Source organism: Leucoraja erinacea, chromosome 4, assembly GCF_028641065.1.
Source record: "Leucoraja erinacea ecotype New England chromosome 4, Leri_hhj_1, whole genome shotgun sequence".
Taxonomy (NCBI): Eukaryota; Metazoa; Chordata; class Chondrichthyes; order Rajiformes; family Rajidae; genus Leucoraja; species Leucoraja erinaceus.
Window position 1 is genome coordinate 58,625,531 of NC_073380.1, and position 25,070 is coordinate 58,650,600.

At 44.8% G+C, this 25,070-nt stretch overlaps 1 protein-coding gene across 2 annotated transcripts; it reads left to right on the forward strand.

Annotated features, from left to right (window-relative positions):
- Positions 1–1,004: 1,004 nt before the first annotated feature.
- Positions 1,005–23,717, forward strand: fam210aa (family with sequence similarity 210 member Aa). 2 transcript variants are annotated; one of them, XM_055634348.1, is made up of 4 exons: positions 1,005–1,156; positions 5,846–6,393; positions 22,142–22,253; positions 23,159–23,717. In XM_055634348.1, the coding sequence occupies exons 2-4, from the start codon at positions 5,891–5,893 to the stop codon at positions 23,390–23,392; spliced, it is 849 nt and encodes a 282-aa protein (XP_055490323.1). In that variant the 5' UTR covers positions 1,005–1,156; positions 5,846–5,890; the 3' UTR covers positions 23,393–23,717. The 2 variants fall into 2 exon arrangements, with proteins under 2 accessions (XP_055490323.1, XP_055490324.1); XM_055634349.1 differs by having other exon boundaries at positions 1,010–1,156; positions 5,861–6,393.
- The last annotated feature ends 1,353 nt before the right edge of the window (positions 23,718–25,070 follow it).

Consider the following 25,070-nt stretch of genomic DNA (forward strand, 5'->3'; position numbering starts at 1 on the left):
CAGAGCTCAGAGAGACGTGACCCTCTGGCTTCCTCCATCTTGCAGAGACCGAGTGAGGCACACCACTTCTTGGTTTTATAGTCCCTCCCCCTCCCTCCAGCAGGGGCAGCAGAGAGAATGGCTAATTTTTTTAAAACATTAATATCTCTCTGATTTTTCATCGATGGGAAAAAGGTCCTGGAAGGCGGAGGGGGGCTCTGGTGGTCAAAAATGACGGCTGTAGGTGGCGGTGTTCTCTCGGAAATCGCAGCACAGTGAGCCAAAAGCGGTCAAGATCAGACTTTTAGTAATATAAGATATCACATTCGTATATGTGTGTACGTGTGTTCTTTCCTACACAATCTAATCAGTTGTATGGTCGCTGAATAAAACCATCCTTAAGTTATACATCGTTTTTTAATCTAGCTCAAAACAAATTTTATTTTGTTAAATACTTAATTTAGATAACCCCACCATTACAGACAGATCTCATTCCACTCTCTGGCTATTTGGAAGACCAGACTCATTTTATTGTTGAAAAACAATTCCATAGACACAAAGAAACATTAAGGAACATTCCAAGATTCCAAGAACAGAGCAACTGGAATCTTCATATTGCTATTATTTTATAAATACCGCAGTTGTGAACTACATTGTGTAGATGAATTACAGAGTGTAAGAGTAATACAAAAATTAAAGAAAAGCTTTAAAAAAAAACATTAAAAAAAAGACAATTAACAGAATCATAATTTGTTAACAAAATGTAACAGAATGTAACAAAATGTAATCATAATTTGTTAACAAAATATAACAGAATTATGATTGAACAGAATTATGAATCTAACCCTATATCACACACGCAAACTGTTCCCTCGCAACGCTGAATACACTGCGAGAGGGATATACAAATTCGGGTCGGGTTACTGAAATGGACGAAGGAATGGCCCACGTTCCGCTCCGCAGCGCCCTGCACTGCACGTCAGCCCGTTGCGTTTAGCAGGAGTGGACCATCTTTGATCGTTGGTCCGGGCCTCGCGATGAGACTACAGCACCCAGAGTGCCCCGCGGCCTCATGTCGGCGCATGCGTGGCTGCCAGCGGTCGCCATCTGGGCGAGGAGCGGACGAGCAGGCGGTTGCGGGAAATCACAAAAATAAAACGAAACGTTTGGTGGGAAGGTGAGCTGGGTTTAATGAGCGGCTGATGGCGGTGGGGGAAGAGGAGCGCAGACCTGCCTGTGTGCGGGCCGGGTCCCTAGTGCCGGTAGCAGCGTCTGGGGGGCGGGCCCGAGGAGGGAAGGCCTCGGGCTGTGAAGGGCTTTTAAAGGGGAGCGGGGCCGGCGAGGAGCCGCAGCACAATAACCCCTGGCCGGCCTTCATTCACTCTCTCAAGTTACAAACAAGTGTGAATTGAATGGGATATAAGTGGGCGGGGTCAGAGTGACTGTGGACATGAAACGTGCCCAGGTTACTCCAGCCCATGTGGGTCCCTCGTGTCTTACTGCGAGGAAGATCTGAGATCATAACAGAGAATGCTAGGAGAAGCTCAGCAGGCCGGGCAAATTCTGTGGAAGGTTCTCGTTTCCCTCTCTCCTGCCTCTGTCTGAAGGACCCGAAACGTCACCTATTCCTTTTCTCCAGGGATGCTGCCTCTTACTCCAACTTCTTGTGTGTATCTGCGGAAGGCAAAGCAGACTGAGCTTCCACCTCGAAGCCCCTCAATCAATCAAACCTAAAAAAAAATAGAAAGTAAGGTAGCGTAACTATCTGTGAATGGAGACACAAGAAACAGCAGATGCTGAGCAAAACACAAAGTGCTTGAGGACTCTGTGTGTCTGGCAACATTTGTATACATTATGTTTTGGGTCGGGACTCTTCTTTTGACTACTGATCTATATTTTGCTTAAATGTCAGAGAAGGTGGGAAAGGTAATGTGTACACGCAAGAAACTGGAATCTTTAGCAATGCACCAAGTGCTATGAGATCTAACAATTTAGAGTTCCTCCAGCACTGTTTTGTAATAAGGAAAAATATTTGACAGGTAACTTTTATTGTGTATATAATATACTGCTAATGTGAAGTTTGGCTGATAGTACAGGACTGGTCTATTGGGTCTGCCCAAAAGTCCAAAATAAAGGGGTGGGGAAGGAAGAGAGGAAAGGAAAGCATGAATGGCTAGTACTGAAACCAACACAACAGAGCAAGTTATCTGAAGTTGGAGAATTCAAGATCCAGTTCAGCAGACTGCGGCCTGCCCTGGCAAAAATGGAAGTATTTTTCTTTAACACATATCTGGCAACCTTGCCAATTCTTGGTAGGGTGGGGCTTATTATGCCATGCAGATAATGCTTCATTGTGCTTTAAAAATGACTCAGCATGGATAATTAGAGATGTGGCTATTAGAGATGTGATAAAGCATCTTTAATTATCCAGTTCAAGGATTGATAATCCTGTGATTGATAATCTAGCTGATCTGAGACTGCCTTAAAGTAACTTTTTTTTTGTCAGTTTGGCCCTCTTACAATCCCAAGAAACGTAATCTGTCTAAGTTTGATGGATGGGCATCAAATCCGTCAGATTGAAAACCAAATATGAGACAAATGCTCAGCACTATTGACGATATACCCTTTGTTATAAAAATACAGTGGTAAGGTAACTGAGCTTGAACACAACACACTTTTGGATGACCTTAACCTTCCAATAGAAACGGGCAAATGAAAGTGAGATATGCATTTACCATACATCTTTCATAATCTCACAATACCCAAAAAGATATCTATTGCACTATTTTGAGGAACAGGAACACTTGTGTTCTTCAAAACAATGGAATAGATCTTGTATATCCAGTTGAAAAAGCAGACAGTGTCTCAGCTTGACATTTCATTTGAAAGGTGACACCGGACAGTGGTACCTCAGTTTCAGCATAGATTTTGTACTTGTTTGGTAAAGGAAATATCTGCTTTGTTCTTTATCTTGCTCATTTGAAAGACAGCTCTTCAGAAAGTTGGCATAAATCTTCTGTTTTCCCCAATTGCTAGCTGTCTAGGCATTCTGCTGCTCTTCAAACAAATAAATACTGCAATTTGCTGGAAATTGAATTAAGACAAAGATAAATGATAACTAGGATGTTGGTGTACACTGGAAACCTGTCTTCTGATGAATTTCAGAATTTAGAAATAAACCAGTGATAGAAGGAAATGGGTTTGCATTAAAACCAAAGTGGGTAGAGAAATAGAGGACAAAAGAAGCATTAAATTAAGTGAGATGATAGGAAGTTTAAGAAAAAAAGATTGAATAACTTAAGTGTTCTCTCTCTGGCAATCGAGACTGGAGGCACAAGTTGTCTGGATGTAAAATTAAAATTCAATCTGAAATTGGCTTGTGACCAATCCAAACCTGAACCCTGACCTTTTCCAAATATGACCTGACCCAGAGACATTTGCAGGGAAAATAGAAAGAAGGCCTTGCTGTGCTCCATATCAATTGCTTTTGATCTAGAGCAGATGACACATGCAATAATATGAAGCACATTGTCCTGGTCTGAATGAGCTCAGGCAGACCTGACCTTAGCCAAATCTTTTGAACAAGGACTACCCAGCTTGAACTGAACACGATACACATCAACTGTTTGGCTCAACTCATGTGGTCAGGCTCACATATATATCTGCAAATAAAAATACCTCAGTTGTTAAATTGCAGCTTTGACTGTAGGTTAGTTTAAACTGCCAGCAGCAATTTCACTTTATTAATATTTGTTTATAACCTAATTCTTCCAATTAAATTACAATAATTGCTGCTTAACAATTGGATTTGCCAAACCAGAGGATATGACTTGATAACACATTGTCTAAGTTGGCTGTTATTAAGGAGAACACTTAATGTCTAAACATAGATCCTTGGAGGACACCTCGAGTCCTGTAGTTTGACTACCTGGCCATTATTCCTAATCTCACTCTCCTGTTACTAATCAAGTTCTTTAGCAACTCAGTAATGTGCCTCAATCTGTGCTTTTTAACTGTGGTTTACATGAATTTGCACATCCTTTCTGGAATGCATATCAATAATATCTACAAAACATCCATTCTTCAAAAAATTAATTCATGTTTGTTGAACTTGTCTGATGTTTTACTGTCTTGTACTTGTACTGTCTTGTCATGCTTGTATTGTCTGATCAGCTGAAAATATTCAGTGTCCTACCACTGTATCCTTAAATTGCTGGTTGTATGAATTTCCTGATAATGCGTGCTTCTAGATTCTCTAGATTACCTCTCATATCTCCCTTAAATAGTATAGTGATTATTTTACTGATTTAATATAACAACATTTAAAAGGCATTAGATCAGATATACGGATCAGAGGGCCAAGCACGGGCTGGTGGAACTACTGTAGACTGGTCATGATGGGCAAGTTTGGCCAAATGGCCTGTTTTTGAGGTGAATACCAAAGTCAAAGTGCTGTATATAGAAACATAGAAAATAGGTGCAGGAGTAAGCCATTCGGCACTTCGAGCCTGCACCGCCATTCAATATGATCATGGCTGATCAACCATCTCAGTATCCTGTACCTCTCCATACCTCCTGATCCCCTTAGCCACAAGGGCCACATCTAACTCCCTCTTAAATATAGCTAATGAACTGGCCTCAACTATGGCAGAGAAGGCAGATACGGGATACTGAGACAAAATTAGTCAGATTAATGCAACATAGAGACAGGCCTACCCAGCTCATCTATGCCAACCAAGTTGCCAACCTGAGGCAGTCACATTTACTTGTATTTTGCTCCTTTCCCTATAAACCATTCCTATCCATATATCCATCCAAACTTACAAAGAATTGTCAAAAGCAAGGTGGGAAATGGTGAGGGGGAAGGGAGATCTGAGAGAAGAAACTAAGTGTAGATAAGGACAGCACAGCAGAGTGAGGCTGAAATGGATACAAATAGCATTAGGGAGAGAAGAGTCAAGTGTGTTTTATTGTCATGTATCCCGAAATGGAACAATGAAATACTTGCAGCTACACAACAGATATGTCAAATTATTACTCTGTAATCTCAGAAGAAACCACAGAAAAAAGTTCAGTGTATAAAATAAATCCATGGCAACTTTGATTAAAAAGTACTAGTTTGCTAAAGTAGAACATATTTCTTGTAAATGTCTCTCAAGTCCTACATATTATCAATCTTGCTAACCATGACAAGTGGATCCATTTGAAAGGGATGTCTGCATTGTTGAGAAAATATTCTTCGAAGTTCAATCTCACAGATGAAATATCATCTAAAAATAATGGAAGAACTGATTGTTGCTACTTGAGACCAAGTGAAGCATAAATTGGCTGACACAATCTCCCATGAAACAATGATCGCACTTCAGGATAACTCATTGGCAGTATATTTGGATGTTAAATTTGGATGTCCTTTTTGACATTTATTGAACTTTTTTTGGTTTATTGTGTTGAGAGTACTGTGTTTACAGCCCTGTTGTGCTGCTGCAAGTGAGAATTTCATTGGTACATTTTTGGTACATTTTTTAAACACTTGCCTCGGCTTAAAGGTTGCATTGACAGAAAGTAAGTATAAAATTAGAGGGTATTTTCTTTACATGCATTATTAATAATTTATAACTTCATTATATTGGTAGTAGTGAAAGATCCATGTGACTGTTCACGATCTCCTGCAAGTAGAGGCAGAAAGGTATTGGTTTGCTATGTTGAAAATGAATTATACCCTCAAGCATGTTTTTACTGAAAAGTGGAGGAGTCATCAAGTGTACAGTGACTGGAAAAATCGTTAGTAATCTGACTGAACATGTTTTGTAACACCTGATTTTTTTTTTTTTTCCTTTCCCCCCCCCCCCCCCCCCCCCCCCCCCAGTTCTTCCATTATTAGACTAGCGGTTATCAGACTGGAAACTTAAAAATGCAGAGCTACTTCCTCCAAAATGTTCTTTGGCACACGAAGCAAGTCTGTAATGTCCGACACTGTGCCGCTCGCATATTTCCAGGCACATGTGGGAAGACGCCGTTTCTTCTCCCTCACCCGGGACAACTCATACACACGTCCTGCTCAGTTTCTGCGTTAGAACAGAGGAGGCCAGAATCCCAAGTGGAATCATCAACCACGGACGACAAGGACACTGCCAAAGCCAAGTCAGACGACGCCAAGCCGGAAGACCCCAAGTTTTTACCGAGGAGTGACCTAGATCAAGACCCCTTGACTGACACGGTCCAAAAAAAATACTTTTCCGAGACAAAAGTAAACCCAGAGGTGGTAGATGTAGAAAAGGATCCTCTCCAAGACCATTCCATCGGTCTCTTCCAGCGTTTCCAAAAGACATTCAAACAGTACGGGAAAGTCGTGATCCCAGTGCATTTGTTGACATCCAGCATATGGTTTGGTACATTTTATTATGCAGCATCAAAGTAAGTATGTTGCATGTTCAATTGTTACGCTAATAAAACAGATTGTAAACTTAAAACTCCTTACTGGAGCATTATTCACAAATATGAACTTACAAATTTGTATGATTTAGAGTTTTCTTGTGATTTCATGATAATGTTGTTGGGATATTGAGTTAAAATGTTTCCGGCCCAAATTTACTGTGGTGAACATGCTTTAGTGAGGCCTGAGTGTTCCAAATTTGGCGTCAGTGCAGTAATATGGCAAGGCTTGTATAACGCCACATTTCTAAACACAAACATTGAACCTCGTCTCTGCCAGGTGAAAGGTTTTATTGAGGACCTGGCGCTATAATGTTGAGGTGACAAAACGTGATCAGTTGATGGTCAAGCATTCAGCATATCCACACATGGAAACCTGAGCACACTGGGTAAACTATTTTTAAGTTGTAGAAGAATATGGCAAGGATGCCTATCTGTCCTTCATACCCATGCAGTCTCATTCAAAGAGTAGCCTATTCATAGAACATCAAACAGTACATGAACGGGCCCTTCAGCCCACAATGTTTGTGCTGAACATGATGCCGAGTTGGTCTCACCTTCCTGCTCATAATCCATATCCCTCTATTCCCTGCACTTGTGCCTATCTAAAAACCCCTTAAATGCCACAATCAAATCTGCCCCAGCACCACCGCAGTCCCCCATTACTCCGTGTAAAACAAAACTTGCCTATACATCTCCAATAAACATTCCCCCCTCACTTAATAGTTGTGCCCTCTAGTATTGGACATAATTTTATATACTTCTATCATCTCCCCTTAACCCCTTATGTTCCAAGTCTATCCAGCCTCTTCCTGTAGCAGAAACCCACTATCCAGGCAGCATTCTGCTAAACCTCCTTTGCACCCTCACCAAAGCAAAGTCTTCCCACTCCCCTGTATCCTAGCAGCCCTGAACACATTTACAAATCTACTAACTTCCATAGCTATCTAAACTACACTTCTTCCCACCCTGCTTCTTGTAAAGACTCTATCCCCTACTCCCAATTCCTCCATCTACGTCGCATCTGCACCCAGGATGAGGTTTTCTATACCAGGTCATCGGAGATGTCTTCATTCTTTAGGAAACTGGGGTTCCCCTCTTCCATTATAGATGAGGCTCTCACTAAGGTCTCCTCGATATCCCACAGCTCCGCTCTTGTTCCCCCCTCCTCCCATTCGTTACAAGGACAGAGTCTCCCTTGTCCTCCCCTTCCACCCCATCAGCCCATCGCATACAGCATATAACCCTCCAACATTTTTCCACCTCCCAACGGTATCCCACTACTGGCCACATCTTCCCATCTCCACCGCTTTCTGCTTTACGCTGAGACCGTTCCCTCCGCAACACCCCGGTCAACTCATCCCTTACCACCCTAACCACCCCCTCCCCAGGTACTTTCCCCAGCAACCGCAGGAGATGCAACAACTGTCCCTTTCCCCCCCCCCCCCCCCCCCCCCCCCCCCCCCCCCCCCCCCCCCCCTGACTACATCCAAGGACTCCGACAGTCTTTCCAGTTGAGGCGGAGGTTCACTTGCACCTCCTCCAACCTCATCTATTGCATCCGCTGTTCCAGGTGTCAACCCCTGTTCATCGGCGAGACCAAGCGCAGGCTCGGCGGTCGTTTTGCTGAACACCTCTGCTCAGTCCGCCTTAACCTACTTGATCTCCCGGTTGCTCAGCACTTTAACTCCCCTTCCCCCTCCCATTCCCAATCTGACCTTTCTGTCCTGGGCCGCCTCCATTGTCACAGTGAGGCCCAGCACAAATTGGAGGAACAGAGGTATGAACATGAATATTTTGCATGGGTAGCTTACACCCCAGCGGTATGAACATTAACTTAAATAACTTTAAATAGCCCTGGATTTCTCTCTTCATCCCCTTCCCCCTTCCCAGTTCTCCCAGTAGTCTTACTGTCTCTGACTGCATTCTATCTCTGTCCCGCCCACTCCCATGACATCAGTCTGAAGAGGAGTCTCCACCCGAAACGTCATCCATTCCTTCTCTCCAGAAATGCTGCCTGTCCCGCTGAGTTACTCCAGCATTTTGTGTCTACCAACACATTTAATGTTCCTTTTCTTTATTCCCCGCTCAGTTTATGTCCTTTTGCCATGTAGCTGTTCCTGTAGCTACCGCTCTTAAACCAGTGGAAATAATTTCACTTGGTTTCTTTTATCAGAAGGAAGACCTCCCTTCAAATCTCATCTTAACTTTCGCTGTTGTCAGGAAACTGCACTGATTCTTTAGGCAGGTTACATTAAATAATTTTTAATCCTTGGTGCCATTTGGATAACTGATTTGTACTCCTCGATCATATTAGTGTAGGATGCCAAAACTGACCGCTGAAGCGTCAGTCATTATATAAGGGTTAGCATAACTCCATCGCCCTTATAATCTGTGACTCTTTATTCTACTGCCTTCAAATTATTGTGAAGCCTTCATCCCTTTTCCTGCACCACCTTTAAATGTGTACCATTTTAGTCTGAGTTGATCAGCCCACCCTGTCTATGCTGATCGTTGACCCGTCTATACCAATCCCATTTACCGTCACTTCTGTGTCCTGGCAATACATGTACCCATCTAGACGTGAGAGTCTCTGCCTCTACCACCCACATAAGCTGTGCATTCCAAATTTTAGATTAAATTGCCTCTCATCGAATTGCTTTGCCTTTCTGTTGAAGCTGCAGTTTATGTGATCGATTTATTTGTTGGTAAATGTTCTTGAGAACTGGTGGTATTCACTTTTTGTTTGTGCAGCCCCCATTTCTGTGACATTTTATCTACTGTTTGTTGAATGATACAATGGGGCCAGGTCTCACCTGGTCTTCTTTCTACTGTGGTACCATGCATACCACTGGAGCCTGTTCTCTGCTCTAATGATTGATTACTAAACCACAACCATTCAAGATGTGTGGACACCATGAACACGTTATCTAAGAAAGGATGCTGAGATCTCTAAGCTAATTACAACCCACTATTTGAAAGATAAGAAAACCACCTGCTAGGATACAAAGTGCTGGAGTAACTCAGGTCAGATTGATGACCACCTGGTTATTGCCTGAGAAGTTAGATTTGATCCAGAGCAACTTTACCAACTGTTGCAGCAGCAAAGATACCTCAGCAGAGCAATAGTATATCTTTCTTAACAACTCTGGAATGGCTAGATATTGATTGATAAGAAGATACAGCATGGAAACAGACCCTGGGGCCCACAGAGTCCAGCCTGACCATAGATCGCCCATTTGCACTAGTTCATTGTTACCCGACTCTCTACACACTCTGAGCAATTTACAATAATCCGGTAGGCGGTGCGACTCTCGTCAGCAACGGCCTCTGCAGCCCGTCTGCGTTTTTATTATTTTTTGTCTATGTTTCTATGTAGTTTTTGTTATTTTTTTGTTGGGGTGTGTGTGTGGAGGGGTGGGGGTGGGGTGGGAGGAGGGGGTAACTTTTAAGTCTCTCCCTGCACGGGAGACCCGACCTTTTCTTTGTCGGGTCTCCGTTGTCGTTGGGGCTGCAACGAGGAGCGGCCTCTAACAGGAGAAGACCGGGGATTCTGGTGCCGACTACTCACCTCACCGTCGCGGAGCTGGCCGAGTCCAGAGCGGGTGGAGCGGTGGTGGAGCGCTGCTGCTGCTGCGGCCCGACCTCTGGAGATTCGGAGGCTGCAGCTGCGGGTTTGGTGGACGGCGGCACCGGGAGCCCGCGGGTCCCTGGAGGGAGACCGCTTTTCAGGGCTCTCGCAACGGCGACTTCTCCCGCCCGAGTTGCGGGGTCGAAGAGCTCCTGGAGCGGGGCCTGACATCACCGCCCCGCGCGGCTTGCAATTGCCGCGGGACTCTGCGAGCGCACGCCGGGGGCTCTAACATCAAGACCCGGTGTGCGGCCTTGCACCACCTGGCGTGGCTTTAATGGCCGCGGGACAATCGCCATCGCCAGCCGGGGGCTTTGACTTTGACTTTGACTCTGACATCGGGAGGGGGGGGAGTGCAGTGGAGAGATACGTTTTTTTTGGCCTTCCATCACAGCGATGTGATGGATGTTTATGTAGATTATGTTGTGTCTTGGGTCTATTTGTTTGTAATGTATGGCTGCAGAAACGGCATTTCGTTTGGACCTCAAGGGGTCCAAATGACAAATAAATTGAATCTTGAATCTTGAGAGGCCAACTAACCTACAAACCCAGGTGTCTTTGGACGGTGGGAGGAAACCGGAGGAAACCCATGCGGTCACAGAGTGAACGTGTAAACTTCATACCGACATTATGAATGAAGAGGACGTTGTTTATGTAACTCTTTCAGCTAAGATATTCCTCATCTGCTCTTGGGCTGGCAATTCAATGTGCGATGATTTGGAGTAATTCTCATTTCTCAGCACGCTCCAGCTCAAACACACATGAAAGAGTTGCATATCTAGGTCAATGAATCCTCAACTGTGACAGTTGCATTTAGTCTCATGCTGCAAGTGCTTGCATGAGTTCCACTATCAGTGATTAAAGATGAGATTGTTGCCAGTTTTAATTAAAATCTTATAAAGCCTCTGCAGTTTAGTTTAGTTTAGAGATACAGCATGGGAACAGGCCCTTCAGCCTACCGAGTGCACGCTGACCAATGATCACCTGTGCACCAGTTCTATCCCAGGGACAATTTGCAGAAGCCTATAAACCTACAGATGTACACATCTTTTGAACGTGGGAGGAAACCGGAGCACCCGGAGAAAACCTGCGTGGTCACAGGGAGAAAGTGCAAACTCTACAGTCAGACCCATAGTCAGGATCAAACCCAGGTCTCTGGCGCTGTAAGGCAGCAACTCTACTGCTGCACCACCATGTCACCCTTTAAGCAATTGAATACAGAGTCTCCTCACTTCACCACTGACAGTTTCTGAAAATCTAATTGGGCGAAAGGTTAGGCTTCCCAAGAAGGGGTGAAGTGCAGTCTCTCTCTTCCAGTTAAGTCTTGGCCTGTGCTGTACTGACTCTTACAGTCTAAAGGAATTGATTAGACTTCCCAGCTGGCAAATCTGTTTGCTGAGGTTACCTGGTCCCATTCATTCATTGTGACTGACCTAAATCAATCATCAATAAAACTTTTATGTAACTGGGAATGGAATGACTGCATAACAATTAGACGGACTGTTGGATTACAACATTTACTGGGGTCTGAAATCCAGAAATTGATTCCATCTTAAAGTTAATACAACATGATTTCTACTGAACATCTATCAGATTTAATCAGGAGTTTAATTAGGCAATCAATTAAAGGCCAAGCAAGTCCAGAATAGTTATTGTGAATTATGTATCATTATGTATCATTAACATTAAGCATTAAATCTATGATCTGCTTTTCTCTGTGGCTGGGAGGATAATGTTTTAATTCTGATAATCAATTTTCTGCAGAGTTTAAAATGGTATTCATTATGCAAACAGCACAGGAACAGCCCCTTCGGCCCACAATGTCTGTGATGCCAAGATCTGCCTGCACGTGATCCATATCGTATCTGCCTCCATCACCACTACATCTAGCAGTATGTTCCAGGCAACCCACAGATACTGTGTTTAAAAATAAAAAAACCCTGCAAATCTCCTTTAAACTTTGCCCCTCTGACCCTAAAGCAACGCCCTCTAGTTTTAGGTGTTTCCACTCTGAGGGGGGAGGGGGAGGATATTCTGACTCTCAACACTCTCTGCACCTCCTATAACTTTATATACTTCAATCAGGTTTCCCCTCAACATCCGACACTCCAGAGAAAATAATCCAAGTTTCTCCAATCTCTCTTTGTAGCTAATGACTCTGCTAATCCAGGCAGCATATATATTATTACATTACTAAAACTCTCATCTTGTTTGTGGGTGTGCATGCGATTCTTGCCCTGAATTACACCAAAACTGTACACGATAACGCTACAATATTTGGATCACCTTACCATTATCCTGTGGTATGGTGTGTTAAGTTTCGTTCAGATTAATGGTGAATTTTACGTTATTCACATGGGAATTAGGAGCAACACTAGCAAGTTTGCAGAGGACACAAAGCTGGGTGGCAATGTGAACTGTGAAGAGGATGTTAGGAGGTTGCAGGGTGACCTGGACAGGTTGAGTGAGTGAGCAGATGCGTGGCAGATGCAGTATAATATAGATAAATGAGAGGTTATCCACTTTGGTGGCAAAAACAAGGGGGCAGATTATTATCTCAATGGGGTTAGGTTAGGTAAGGGGAGGTGCAGCGAGACCTGGGTGTCCTTGTACACCGGTCACTGAAAGTTGGCTTACAGGTACAGCAGGCAGTGAAGAAAGCTAATGGAATGTTGGCCTTCATAACAAGAGGATTTCAGTATAGGAGTAACGAGGTTCTTCTGCAGTTGTATAGAGCTCTGGTGAGACCACATCTAGAGTATTGTGTACAGTATTGGTCTCCTAATTTGAGGAAGGATATCATTGTGATTGAGGCAGTGCAGCGTAGGTTCACGAGATTGATCATGGCTCGAAATTAATGGTAGCCTGGGTGCCATTGACCACTCAAAGCGCCGCCGGGCAACTAAGCATCGAGTGATTTTGCCCGGCTTGGCAACCAGATACTGGTTTGTACCGAAGATAGACACAAAAAACTGGAGTAACTCCGCGGGTCAGGCAGCATCTCTGGAGAAAAGGAACGCAACGTTTTGTGTCGACGGTGACGGCTGTATTGCGTGGGCAAGATACTGGGCGCGGGGCGAGGAAGGGTCGGAGCGAATGACGGCCCCGAACAGCGGCAGCAGTGGCCGCTGCTTGCAAATCTACTATCCGGCGTTTTCAAAAACCCCCCCCCCCACACGCTGAGGCCGGGAGGAGGGAGGCTGGGGTAAATCTCGGCGTGTGGGAGCTTTAAAAAAAAAAACTCCCGGGTAGTGGATTTGCAAGCAGCGGCCGCTATCAGGGCGGGTGGGGGGATGAGGAGATGGAGCCGCTATCAGGACGGGCGGGGGGAGGAGGAGATGGAGCCGCTATCAGGACGGGCAGGGTGCGGGGGGAGAGGGAGATGGAGCCGCTATCAGGACGGGCAGGGTGCGGGGAAAGGAGGAGATGGAGCCGCTAGCGGGTTTGCAAGCAGTGGCCGCTATCAGGGAGGAGTTGGTGATGGAGCTGCTGCTGCTGCGCGGGACCCATCATTCGCTCCGACACTTCTGAAGCAGATGCACCAAAGATACTATAGCTATAGGATCTTTGAGCTGCACCGCTCGGCACCGTTGGCTGGCGGAGGAGGGAGGCGGTGTGGAGGGATTCCCAATTCCCAAATTCCCAGCGGGCGATGTTGTCCGAGGAGCGCTGACCTTTCTCTCTCTCTCTCTCTCTATCCCCCTCTCTCCCCAAAGTTTGTGACTTTATTTGAAGCAGAAATAATATGTGAATGCGTCATTGAGTATAATTCCGACTGGTAACTACGCGCTTCGTCCAAGCACATTATCGCACGTGTCATGCAAGCCGTCTTAAATGACCACCTAAACTGTCATTTGGCAACCTTAAAAGCTGCCAGGGTTGCCCGGCTGGCAACAGGGAAAAAAACTTAAGCGAGAGCCCTGTTGAACCCTGGGATGGCAGGACTGTCATATGAGGAAAGATTGAAAAGACTAGGCTTGTATTCACTGGAGTTTAGAAGGATAAGTGGGGGGGGGGGGGGGGGGGGGGTCTTATAGAAACATATACATTGATAAAAGGACTGGACAAGCTAAATGCAGGAAAAATGTTCCCAATGTTGGGCGAGTCCAGAACCAGGGGCCACAGTCTTAGAATAAAGGGGAGGTCATTTAAGACTGAGGTGAGAGTTGTGAATTTATGGAATTCCCTGCCACAGAGAGCAGTGGAGGCCAAGTCACTGGATGGATTTAAGAGAGTTAGATAGATCTCTAGGGGCTAGTGGAGTCAAGGGATCTGGGGTGAAGGCAGGCACGGTTATTGATAGGGGACAATCAGCCATGATCACAATGAATGGCCTCCTCCTGCACTTATTTTCTATGTTTCAATGTCAAACTTTTAAAAAAATTACTTTTCACTTACCTTCTCAGTGTCAAAAATACAAATCCTTGCTGGTCCTGCCCGCAACAATTTTGCAATCACAGGACACTGAATCCTGGCAGCAAGTGAAATCCAAATTTTTTCCCTGGCAGCATTTTTTTTTAAAGTTTAAAATGATGGAGGGTGAATAAAGGGAAATGAGCTGCCCCAGCACAGTTGGGGCCTATGGGTGAATGTTGGAATATTGTGTTGGGAACAGGTGAGTGGTGGAATAGGCCTCCCGTGGGGGCTATGGGTGAGTGGTGGAATATTGCATTGGGGGAACGGGTTGCGTTGGGGGACCAGGCCTCCCGTGTGATAAGGACCCAACGGGTCCCACTTTGTCTTGCTTAATATATAAACAGTAGAGTAGCTCAGTGAGATTGTCTGCTTCTGACAGATGGACGTAATGTTTGTGATTCTGAAGAGGTTCACAAGCTCTGGATCTGTGGCAGGTTTACCAGCATGTGAGCCTGGAGATGAGGCCCCACTCAGTGTTAAAGCCACTCTGGTTTGTGTTACATCTCCATGTTTACCGCTATTAATAAAGGCTCTCCCATGGTCCAGAATGGGGTTAGGTTTGTGTAGTTTACACCTTACACCCTCCCACCCAGTTCATATTCTGATTACTTTCCTGTTACATACACCAGGGTGTAATGAAATTCCTTATTCGGCCGAAGCTCATTGAGTAAACAGAATACCGCATTGACAGATACAATAAATAGACCACAAAAGCAAATATAAATTTGTGTGTTGCTCCACCAAGTATGCTACTCAATATTGGTGGAAGGTGAAGATTTTAACACTGTGATAGCTGTTGATTTTACCCTCTTAAGGTTGAACTAGGAGCCAGAGTCGGCCATTTCACCTGCTCCATCCAAAGTAATGGCTCTCCCCTCAAATACCTTCATGTTATCCATATCTTGGATAGCTTTAATATCCAGAAATCTATTGATCTCAGTTTGAATGTAATCAGTGACCATTATCAGTAACAAGGTATTTGAAATTGTGAATGAAAATACTTTAATCCTAGTTTTAGATCTTTCAATCTCCTCTGTGAGAATATCCATCCTAACCAGCCCTCTCAGTATCTTGTATGTTTCAGTGGGGTTCATCTCTAATTCTAAATTCTGGAGAACAGAGGCCTAATCTACCTAAAAAAAAAACACAGTGCTGGAGTAACTCAGCGGGTCAGGCAACATCTCTGGAAAACATGGATATATGACATTTTGGGTTGGGACTCATCTTCAGACAAGTCTACCTAAACTCTTCATATGAAATATCAGCCTTTCTGGGGCCAGTCTGATGAATCCATTGCATTTCTTCTGCAACAAATATTTCCTTTCTTTACCGAGCAGTTCATAATTGTCCTTAATTTTCTTTTGGATCTTCTGAAATCATTGAAGATTATGAATAATCGGGGCCCAAGATCAAATCCCTCTGTTTGCTCGTTTGTCACAGCCTGCTAACCTGCGAAGGGTCTGTTCACCCCCACTTTGTCTTCTATCTGTTAATCTATGTACAAGACACACTAGTATATTACCCTCGACGCTATGTGCTCTAACCTTGTTCACCAACCTCATATACACTTGTTTCCTTCTCAAATGTACCAAATTAATCTTCAAATAGCTTTTCCTTTAAATCAGGGGCCCACAGCAAGCTCTTAACACGTTCCATGCGGCGGGCTATTTAGCGGGTTCTGTGGTAGCGCAGCTTTAGAGATACAGTGCGGAAACAGCCCCTTTGGCCCATCAAAGCGATGCCCGTGCGTACTAGCACTATCCTACACATACTCGGGACAAATTCAATTAACCTGTAAATGTGGAGTGTGGGAGGAAACCGGAGCACCCGGAGAAAACCCACGCAGGTACAAACTCCGTACAGACAGCACCCGTAGTCAGGATGGAACCCGGGTCTCTGGCGCTGTGAGACAGCGACTCTGCCACTGCTCCTGTGTTGCAAAGCAAATTGTGCGGGGTGGTAGCGGGGGAGCTAGTTGGCGGCAGGGTCGGTGTGTAGTAGTCTCCCCCCGTGACGTACAAGATCCTGAGCTGACCTGGACCCTTTGCCCTGATCACCGCCGACACGTGCCGGTGCGGCCAGGGGAATCCACCCCTCTCTCTTTCACTCTCTCTCTCTCATCTCTTTCACTCTCTCTTTCCCCCTCCCTCCCTCCCTCTTCTTCCCCTATCCCCCCTCTCTCTCTTTCTATCGCCAGTGTGTGTGTGAGCATTATGCGTGTGTGGGTCTTTGTTAATATGCGTGAGGGATGATCACAGTGCATGTGTGAGAGGGAGAGAGAGATAGAGTGTAAGAGAGCCTGAGTGTGTGAGTCTGTGTTTGTGTGTCGGTGTGCGGGTCTATGTGTCTGTGTGTGTTTCGGTATGTGGGAGTCCACGTGTGCGTTTCTATGTGTATGTGTCTGTGTATGTCACTGTGTGTTTCAGTGTGTGTGTGTGTGTGTGTGTGTGTGTATGTCACTGTGTGTATAGGGAGGATGCACGAAAGGTCACTGGGTCATAGGGCTCGAAGCACGGAGCCGCTAAATCCAACTGGAAGACATCCGTCACTTCTGGTGTATGTTATTAATGCTAGAAACGCGTACTTTCCTACCTGTTAAAAACCGCCAAAATGTTGAATTTTTGCACTGAAAAAAATTGTGGGAGTCGGGGTAAGTGTGAGAGATATGTACCCAACTTCAGAATTCCAAAAGTGAAGCAAAATGAAGGTATAGAGAAGCGAGAACTGAAGGGACTACAGCAGCTAAAGTGCTTGGTAAATATTGAAAATATTGGGAATTATCACGTTTGCTCACTGCATTTCATCAAGCAAGGCATTATTTGTGTTTTTTCTTGATTCCTTTGGTATCTAAAAAGTCTCAGAAGTGATAAATCTGGCTGTAAATTTTTCTTCGGATGCGTTTTCATTTTGTATGTAAAAACCCACGAGAACCATGGGCGATTTAAAAAATTTACAGCCAGATTTATCACTTATGAAACTTTTTAGATATAACCATATAACCATATAACAATTACAGCACGGAAACAGGCCATCTCGACCCTTCTAGTCCGTGCCAAACACATAATCTCCCCTAGTCCCATATACCTGCGCTCAGACCATAACCCTCCATTCCCTTCCCATCCATATAACTATCCAATTTATTTTTAAATGATTTTAAATGATGCCAAAGGAATCAAGAAAAAACACAAATAATGCCTTACTGTTGATGAAATGCAGTGAGCAAACGGCCAATGTTCGCCAAGCACTCTGGCAGTTGTTGTTCCTTCAGCTCTCGTTTTTATCTACTGTCATTTCTCCTCACTTTTGGAATTCTGAAGTATGCTAAATGTCTCACACGCTTATCCCGATTACCATAATTATTTACAGCACAAAAACTGACAATTTCAGCGGGTTTTAACGGGCCCGCTACGCTGGAAACAATAGTAAGTGTCTACCTGCAGCACATCGCGTGTAATCCATTTGGAGTAGCCTAGCAACAGTGCGGGTCATGGTTCGTGACCCGACTGTCGTGAAACCTCCCTATATGTGTGACATTTCTTTATTTTTTCCTACGCCCCACAAAAATGTGCCAAATATATAATGTGGCCCTCATGCTGAAAAGTTTAGAGGCCCCTGCTTTAAATAAATCAGCATTGATTCTGTTCAATCCAGTCTTGATATCTCTTTCTTCATTATACGTTTGCAGGTGACCAATACAAGACCAAGTAGATAATTCTGTGTTTTCTCTTTCTCCTTCCTTAAACAGTTTGGCCACTTTTGTTTTTACTCTATTCTGCCCCGAACCATTTCCTGAACCAGCAGAAATTTGCAAGTTGTTAACCAGTGTGTTCATTTTCTCTATTACCACCTCTTTCAAATTACAGACTAAAATCATCAGGTCCAGTGGTCAAGAGCGTTTCATTGTTACATACTACAGGTGCACAACCTTTTATCCGAAGATCCAAATAACGAAAACCTCCGAATAGCGGACATTTTTTTGGTCCTTGAAGAAAGGTCCTTGAAAACGTTCACCGAGGGCAGCCCGCAGAGGTGACAGCGGAACCTCTGGTCGGTCCTCGAAGAAAGGGGAACTAAATCCCCATTCATAAAAGAGAAGGTGAGGGTATATTGCGCGGGAGGGGTTAATAATTGACAATATGCTGCTGCCTGCCCGCTGAGTTAAAAAGTTCCCACGGTAGACTCACGATACACAGTGTATCGTGAGTCTTGCGTGGGAACTTTTTAACTCAGCGGGCAGGGAGCAGCAGATTGTCGCTCCCTTCAGTTTCACCCCACCTACACCCCTCTGCTTCCCGGCCATGTGTGTGACCCCTTCCCTCCCCTCTCCAGCTCCCCGCCCATTGCACCGGCGCGGGGGCTTTGCACTGTCTTCACGCCGGCGATGCCAGCATACAGTGCCAGTCACCAGAGACGTCAGGACCAACGGGACACCGACCCCCGGGCCCACTGCAAGTACGGAGGTCCCAGAGACCCACAGCCAGCGGCAGCCCAGCCCCGTTCCAACTCCAGAGGAAAACTGCAAACTGGCCGGAGACATCAGGACCACCAGAAGCCGCTCCCCGATGGGCCGCTACGGCGACAAGTGGTAGTTCACCCACAGCCCGAGCTGCACCACCTCATCGGGACACCGACCCCCAGGCCCACTGCAAGCACGGAGATCCCAGATCAGCAACTCCAGCCCAGCCCCGCTCCAACTCTAGAGGAACACGCTCCCCGTATGGCCAGAAGCTGATGGTGTGCAAGGTACGTCTTGTTCTTGGGGTCGCGCAGCTCGGGCTGTGGGAAAACTGCCACTTGTCGCCGTAGCGGCCCATCGGGGAGCAGATTCCTGTGGAGTTGGAGGGGGAGGGGGTATTGTGCTGTTTGATCGCCCCCTGCTATCACCGAGGGCGGCCCGCAGAGGTGACAGCGGAACCTCTGGTCAGTCCTCGACGAAAGGGGAACTAAATCCCCATTCATAAAAGAGAAGGTGAGGGTACATTGCGCGGGAGAGTAGGAATCCCAAGACAAAGTTGAGTGAGCGTTCACCGAGGGTGGCCCGCAGAGGTGACAGCGGAACCTCCGGTCGGTCCTGGAAGAAAGGGGAACTAAATCCCCTTCATAAAAGAGAAGTGGAGGGTATATTGCCCGGGAGGGTATATCGCCTACCTGGAAGAAACCGGACATTTTTTCCAGGATGTCGTCTGCACACCAAAGCTCATATTTGGCGCCACACGCACGTCGCCTCTGCTGCACACGGATATAAGAGTGTGAAAATGTCGCCTTAGGCCGCCTAAGGGCATGTAGCCCCGCTAGGGTGACATGAGTGCGAGAGGTGATTCAATGCTGCGGTCACATTTACAAATTCAGGAATTCATTCAACACACTGCATTTCATACAGACATTTATTCTGCAAGAAAAAACGACATTGAAGACTCAAACTCGCGACCGAGGAACTGCCGGGATCAAGGCGCAAACTCGCGACCTTGCGGATATGAGCCGAGCCAGCCACTGAGCCAGCCATTAAAATCTACGCTAAAAAATTTCCATTCCGAAGGCCGACAAATTCCGAATTCCGAAAAGTCTGGTCCCAAGGCTTTCGGATAAAAGGTTGTGCACTTGTGCAAGGGAACAATGAAATGTTTACCTGCTGTAGCATAACAGATCCATGTGCAATACAGATAAATATATAATAATCAAAAATACAAATGACTAACTATAATACTACAAAATTTAAGTCCATAGTATAACCAAAGATAATGTCTGTAAAAGATCATTGTTGCTGAGGTTAATGTTGTGTAGTGTTCAAGACCCTGATGGTTGCTGGGAAGAATTTCCCTGTTGGGCAACTGAACCAACCTATCAACAACTTGAGAGCAGTCCTGAGCTACTATCAACCTCATTGGAGACCCTCGGACTATCTTTAATTGGACTTTACTGGACATTATCGTGCACTAAGCGTTATTCCCTTTATCATGTATTTGTACACGGTAGATGCCTCGATTGTAATCATGTATAGGTTTTCCGCTGACTGATCAGCACGCAACAAAAGCTTTTCACTGTACCTCGGTACACGTGACAATAAACTAAGATTATTGAACCGAGAAACTGTTCTTGAACCTGGTGATCACGGTTTTCAGGCTCCTGTACCTTCTTCGCGATGATAGAAGTGGAATGAGAGCGTGGCTAGGGTGGTGTGGATCTTTGATGATATTGACTGCCTTTTAGACCATTTGATGGTGAGGAGGTCAGTACCTGCGATAGACTTACTGGTATCTCGGATCTTCTCAATCTTTAGATATTAACTTCTCAGGCAGAATTTCTTCTCAAATGCAATACTTTCATTTCCTCAAGTGTACATGTTCTTTATTATATCTCAGAGGCTGTTTGTATCTACAGTAAAGACAAACAGCAAGGTCATGTTTAATTCAGTCAGTTTGCTTTTTTTCTCATTAGGTTCTCCTGTTTCTATGCATAAAGCACCCACGTTTTCCTTTTTCTAATGCTTTTGACATGTCTGGAAACTCCTACAGCCCTTTTGTCTTTCACGAGCTTACTGCCGTATTTTTTTGATCGAGGACAAATAATTCTCCTTTATTATCATTTATTCCTGCTGTCCACAGACATTTTTTTCCTGTCTCCGATTTGCATTCTTTATTGCAGCCAGTCTTGGAACAAGCACAGGCAGACGCTTACCATCGGCCAGGCTGTGCAATGCGCCTTGCCCTCAGCTCCCTGCTGGTCTCTCCATAGAACACTGCTCCTGAGCCATACTCTTCCTTCTAGCTTGGTCCCAAGGGCAGTCAGTAACAGCTTGTGGATTAGAGAAAGATCTGTTCCAATGTTTTGTAAACTCTGACTTTCTTAGCTCCAGGGAATGTTTGTGTGATATCACCTTGTGGTGTAATCATTGATGACAATCTAAGATGCATTCCTTTCAAGGTCATTCAATCCTTCCCAGTGTGTGGTGCCCAGTATGGCTGTTTTTAATCTTCCCTGCAGCAAAATCTCCACTATGATTATATTCTGCTTCTCGTGATATAACACACGAGTTCTGGATATATTTTCTTGCGTCCATGTCGAGTTAATGATCCATGTGGAAGAATCACAAGTCGTCAGACCTCCCTTTCTCTGTTTTTCACCAGTTGGAAAAATATTGGTTGTGTCTTTTTGACATCAGATTTATATGCATGAGATCCATTTGCTGCAATAACCTGTGAAAGAAGGAACACAACCCTGATTGGACTGATCCAGGATGGGGAGGAATCTGCCTAGAGACAGGAAGTACAAAAACATTAGGCAGCAATGCAAGACTTTGAATGCATAGGTAACACATTGACATTGCTGTAGAAACCAAAGATCGTAGAAGGCTCTAGTATATTTGGTGGAAACTGTCTGTAGAACTGAAAAGTCACCTGCCCATTCTCTCTCCGAATGCTGCCTGACCCGCTCTGAGTTCCTCCGACACATTGTGCTGTGATCCAGAAATGTAACCAGATTTTTTTTTTACTCAGTTACTCAAATTTGGCAAAGTGATGTGATAATCATCACTTTTTTTAAATATAGTGATAAATGGTGATAATTAAAGTGAAAAGTAATAATTCTTGAACTGAACCATAAATCAAAACCAAAACCGTCAAACCTATTTATAAAAGCATTGTTTGGGGGAAAACCAATTTTGTTTTATATGTTCTTTCGTTTCAGGGGCGTTAATGTGGTCCCATTCCTAGAATTTGTTGGAGCACCGAAAGGAATAATACAAATTTTGAACCATTCCACGGGTGGAAATGCACTGACTGCGTATGCATTGTACAAGGTGAGTAGAGAGTTGTATTGACTGGCCTTTCCATTGCTGTGCATATGGGATCCTGCATATTATTGCCCTCTGCTGGCTAAAAGGTGGGGGGGAGGGGGGTGAAACACGGGGACATCACTGTATACAGATTCCCCTCTAGATCTTCCTCGCTTCCCTCATTGGCACTGTCCAAATATTGGAGTTTAGTTTATCGTCACGTGTACTGTGAGGTACAGTCAACATCTGATCCCTTCAGCTCTGCGGCAGCAATCTCATGATGTAAACAGTAGCTGTTTAAGAAGACAATTGATTTCCAAGCTTCTAGGGACAATTAGATGCTGTGTTGTAGATTGCTTGGCAACGAAAGCTGCCATCCTCAGGGAGGGCGGTAGGGTCGGGTGGGGTGTAGGAATGATTTAGTTTAGTTTAGAGAGACTGCATATGGCCATAGACCCTTTGGTCCACGAAGTCCAAGCCGACCATCGATGACCCAATGCTATTGAAATTTCTCATCCACTTGCTACACATTAGGTGCAATTTACAATGACCAGTTAACCTACAAACCTGCACGTCTTTGGGATGTGGGAACCGGAGCACCCGGTGGAAACCCCCACGGTCACAGGGAGAACGTGCAAACTCCATACACACAGACAGCACCCGAGGTCAGAATCAAACCCGGGTCTCTGGCGCTGTGAGGTAGCAGCTGCGCCGTTGTGTGCTGTTATTCCATTTATCATATATCTGTACACTGAGCGGCTTTATTGTAATCGGGTATGGTCTTTCCGCTAACTGGATAACGTGCAACAAAAGAGCTTTTCAGTGTACCTCTGTACATGCGACTATAAACAAAACGATCACCGACATCTTCGATATTGTGTACCGTTACAACTTACCATTCCTCAAATTTGTACTTGTCTGTTTTGCAGCTTGCCACACCAGCTAGGTACACAGTGACCTTGGGAGGAACTTCGCTTGCAGTGAAATATCTCCGCTCCCGTGGTTACTTGTCCACTCCGCCTCTGATGAGGGTTTACATACAAGACAGAATGGAAGAAACTAAAGAGCGATTTTCTGAAAAAATGGAGGAAACAAAGGAACTGCTAACCGAGAAAATCCAAGAAACCAAAGACATGGTCTCCTTTAGGAAGAAAAAAGAATGAAGAATGTGGAGGACACACTAAAAAAAAAAATCTACCCGTGTTAAATCTAAGAACTTCTGTCACCTCCTCTAGTTTTCAAGTTGAAATGATGCACATTGTGTGGATGTAAACTGCTGCTATCTCAGATGCCAGTCATTTGTTATGGTGCAGAAGAACTGCTGAAGCCATTTCCAAACGATTGTGTAATTTTTGGCAGTAAGATTTAATCATTTATATGGAAGGAGTTGCCAAAAGGTTTAAGAAATTTCCTACCTGTGCTAACAGGAATGTAAATGGTGAAACTTGTCCTTGCACAGTGGTTGTAAAATAAACTGGTTCACATTAACTATTTCAGGACTTGGTTCACTTTTGGTCAACGAAAGTCAGAAATGTAAGCTGAACCCTTTTTTTTGTTTTCTGTGATACCAAATTAAATAAAATCCTATCACTTCTAACATGAAGTACATGTATCCTACCACGCAGTGCACGAGTGATAAAACAGAAAATGATGGGAACACTCGGGCAGCATGTGTGGAAAGAGGAATTGATGTTTTAGGTCCAATGCATTTCATCTTGAAACACTAACCCATTTCCCCAAGTGTTTCCAGTATTTTCTGTTTTTATTTCAGATTTCCAGCCACTGCAGTTTCTTGATTTGCACTTAACAACAGTTAAGACTGCCTAATTGTCACATGTACTGACAATAGAACAATGAAATTCTTATTTGCAGCAGCATAACAGGCCTGTAACACAATACACATGCAGTGAACACGTGCAATAACAGAACTCTATATAGTGGATTTTGGGTTTAGCGGACCAGGGCTCCCGTTGCACCTCCCCCTACTTCGGCCCGTTACCTGATGAGCTGGCTCAAAATGACGTGCTTCTGGTTGCGAGAGTGGAGAGAGTGAACAGCATGAAGAGTGTGAGTACAGGGCCCGTCCCTGCCACAACGCATATGGGACCGGAGACTCGACAGTCCCATGGCCTCGGAATTCCCATTTGTTTAGCCCCCGACACCACGCTTGTTCCATCTCAGACTAGGGTTAAACTATATACCCACCCCCTCACTCGGTTATAGTGGACAATCGGCAATAATGGACACTATCCGTGGTCGGTTATTGTGAAGGTTTCCTGTAGCTAGTTTATTGAATTTGTTTATGTATTAATGATCCCAATACTAGTGCAAGAAAACAGTAACCCAGTTTGGAATTTGCTGGGGCTCACCATAGCCTCTGCCCAAACTTGGCTTAAAGAACTAAATTCCAAAACATGGTGAGGTGAAAGTGACTGCCTTTGACAGAAGGTTCATAAGTGATAGGAGCAGAATTGGGCCATTCGGCCGATCGTCTACACCATTCAATCATGGCTGACCTATCTTTCCCTCAACCCCATTCTACTGCCTTCTCCCAGTAACCTCCGACACCTGTAGTAATCAAGAATCTATCTCTGCCTTCGATATCCATTGACTTCCTAAATAAATGTCCATTTATTCTGAGGCTCTGACCTCTGCTCCTGGACTCCCACGAGTACACAAGAGAACACTGAAGTCAACGAGAATCAAGGGTAAAACTCATCAATGATTAGAGCTGCAGTTTGCAAAGCGGGTGGTGGTTGTGATTGTTGGAGCTTAATCTCCTGGGATGTCTGCAGACCTTCCTCAATGCATTGTCCAGGGGCCCACGATCTTGAAACTGCT

Coding starts and splice junctions, on each gene's coding strand:
- fam210aa (XM_055634348.1), top strand. CDS start 5,891: ATGCAGAGCTACTTCCTCCAAAATGTTCTTTGGCACACGAAGCAAGTC. Junction 6,394..22,141: donor TTTTATTATGCAGCATCAAA/GTAAGTATGTTG, acceptor CTTTCGTTTCAG/GGGCGTTAATGTGGTCCCAT. Junction 22,254..23,158: donor CTGCGTATGCATTGTACAAG/GTGAGTAGAGAG, acceptor TCTGTTTTGCAG/CTTGCCACACCAGCTAGGTA.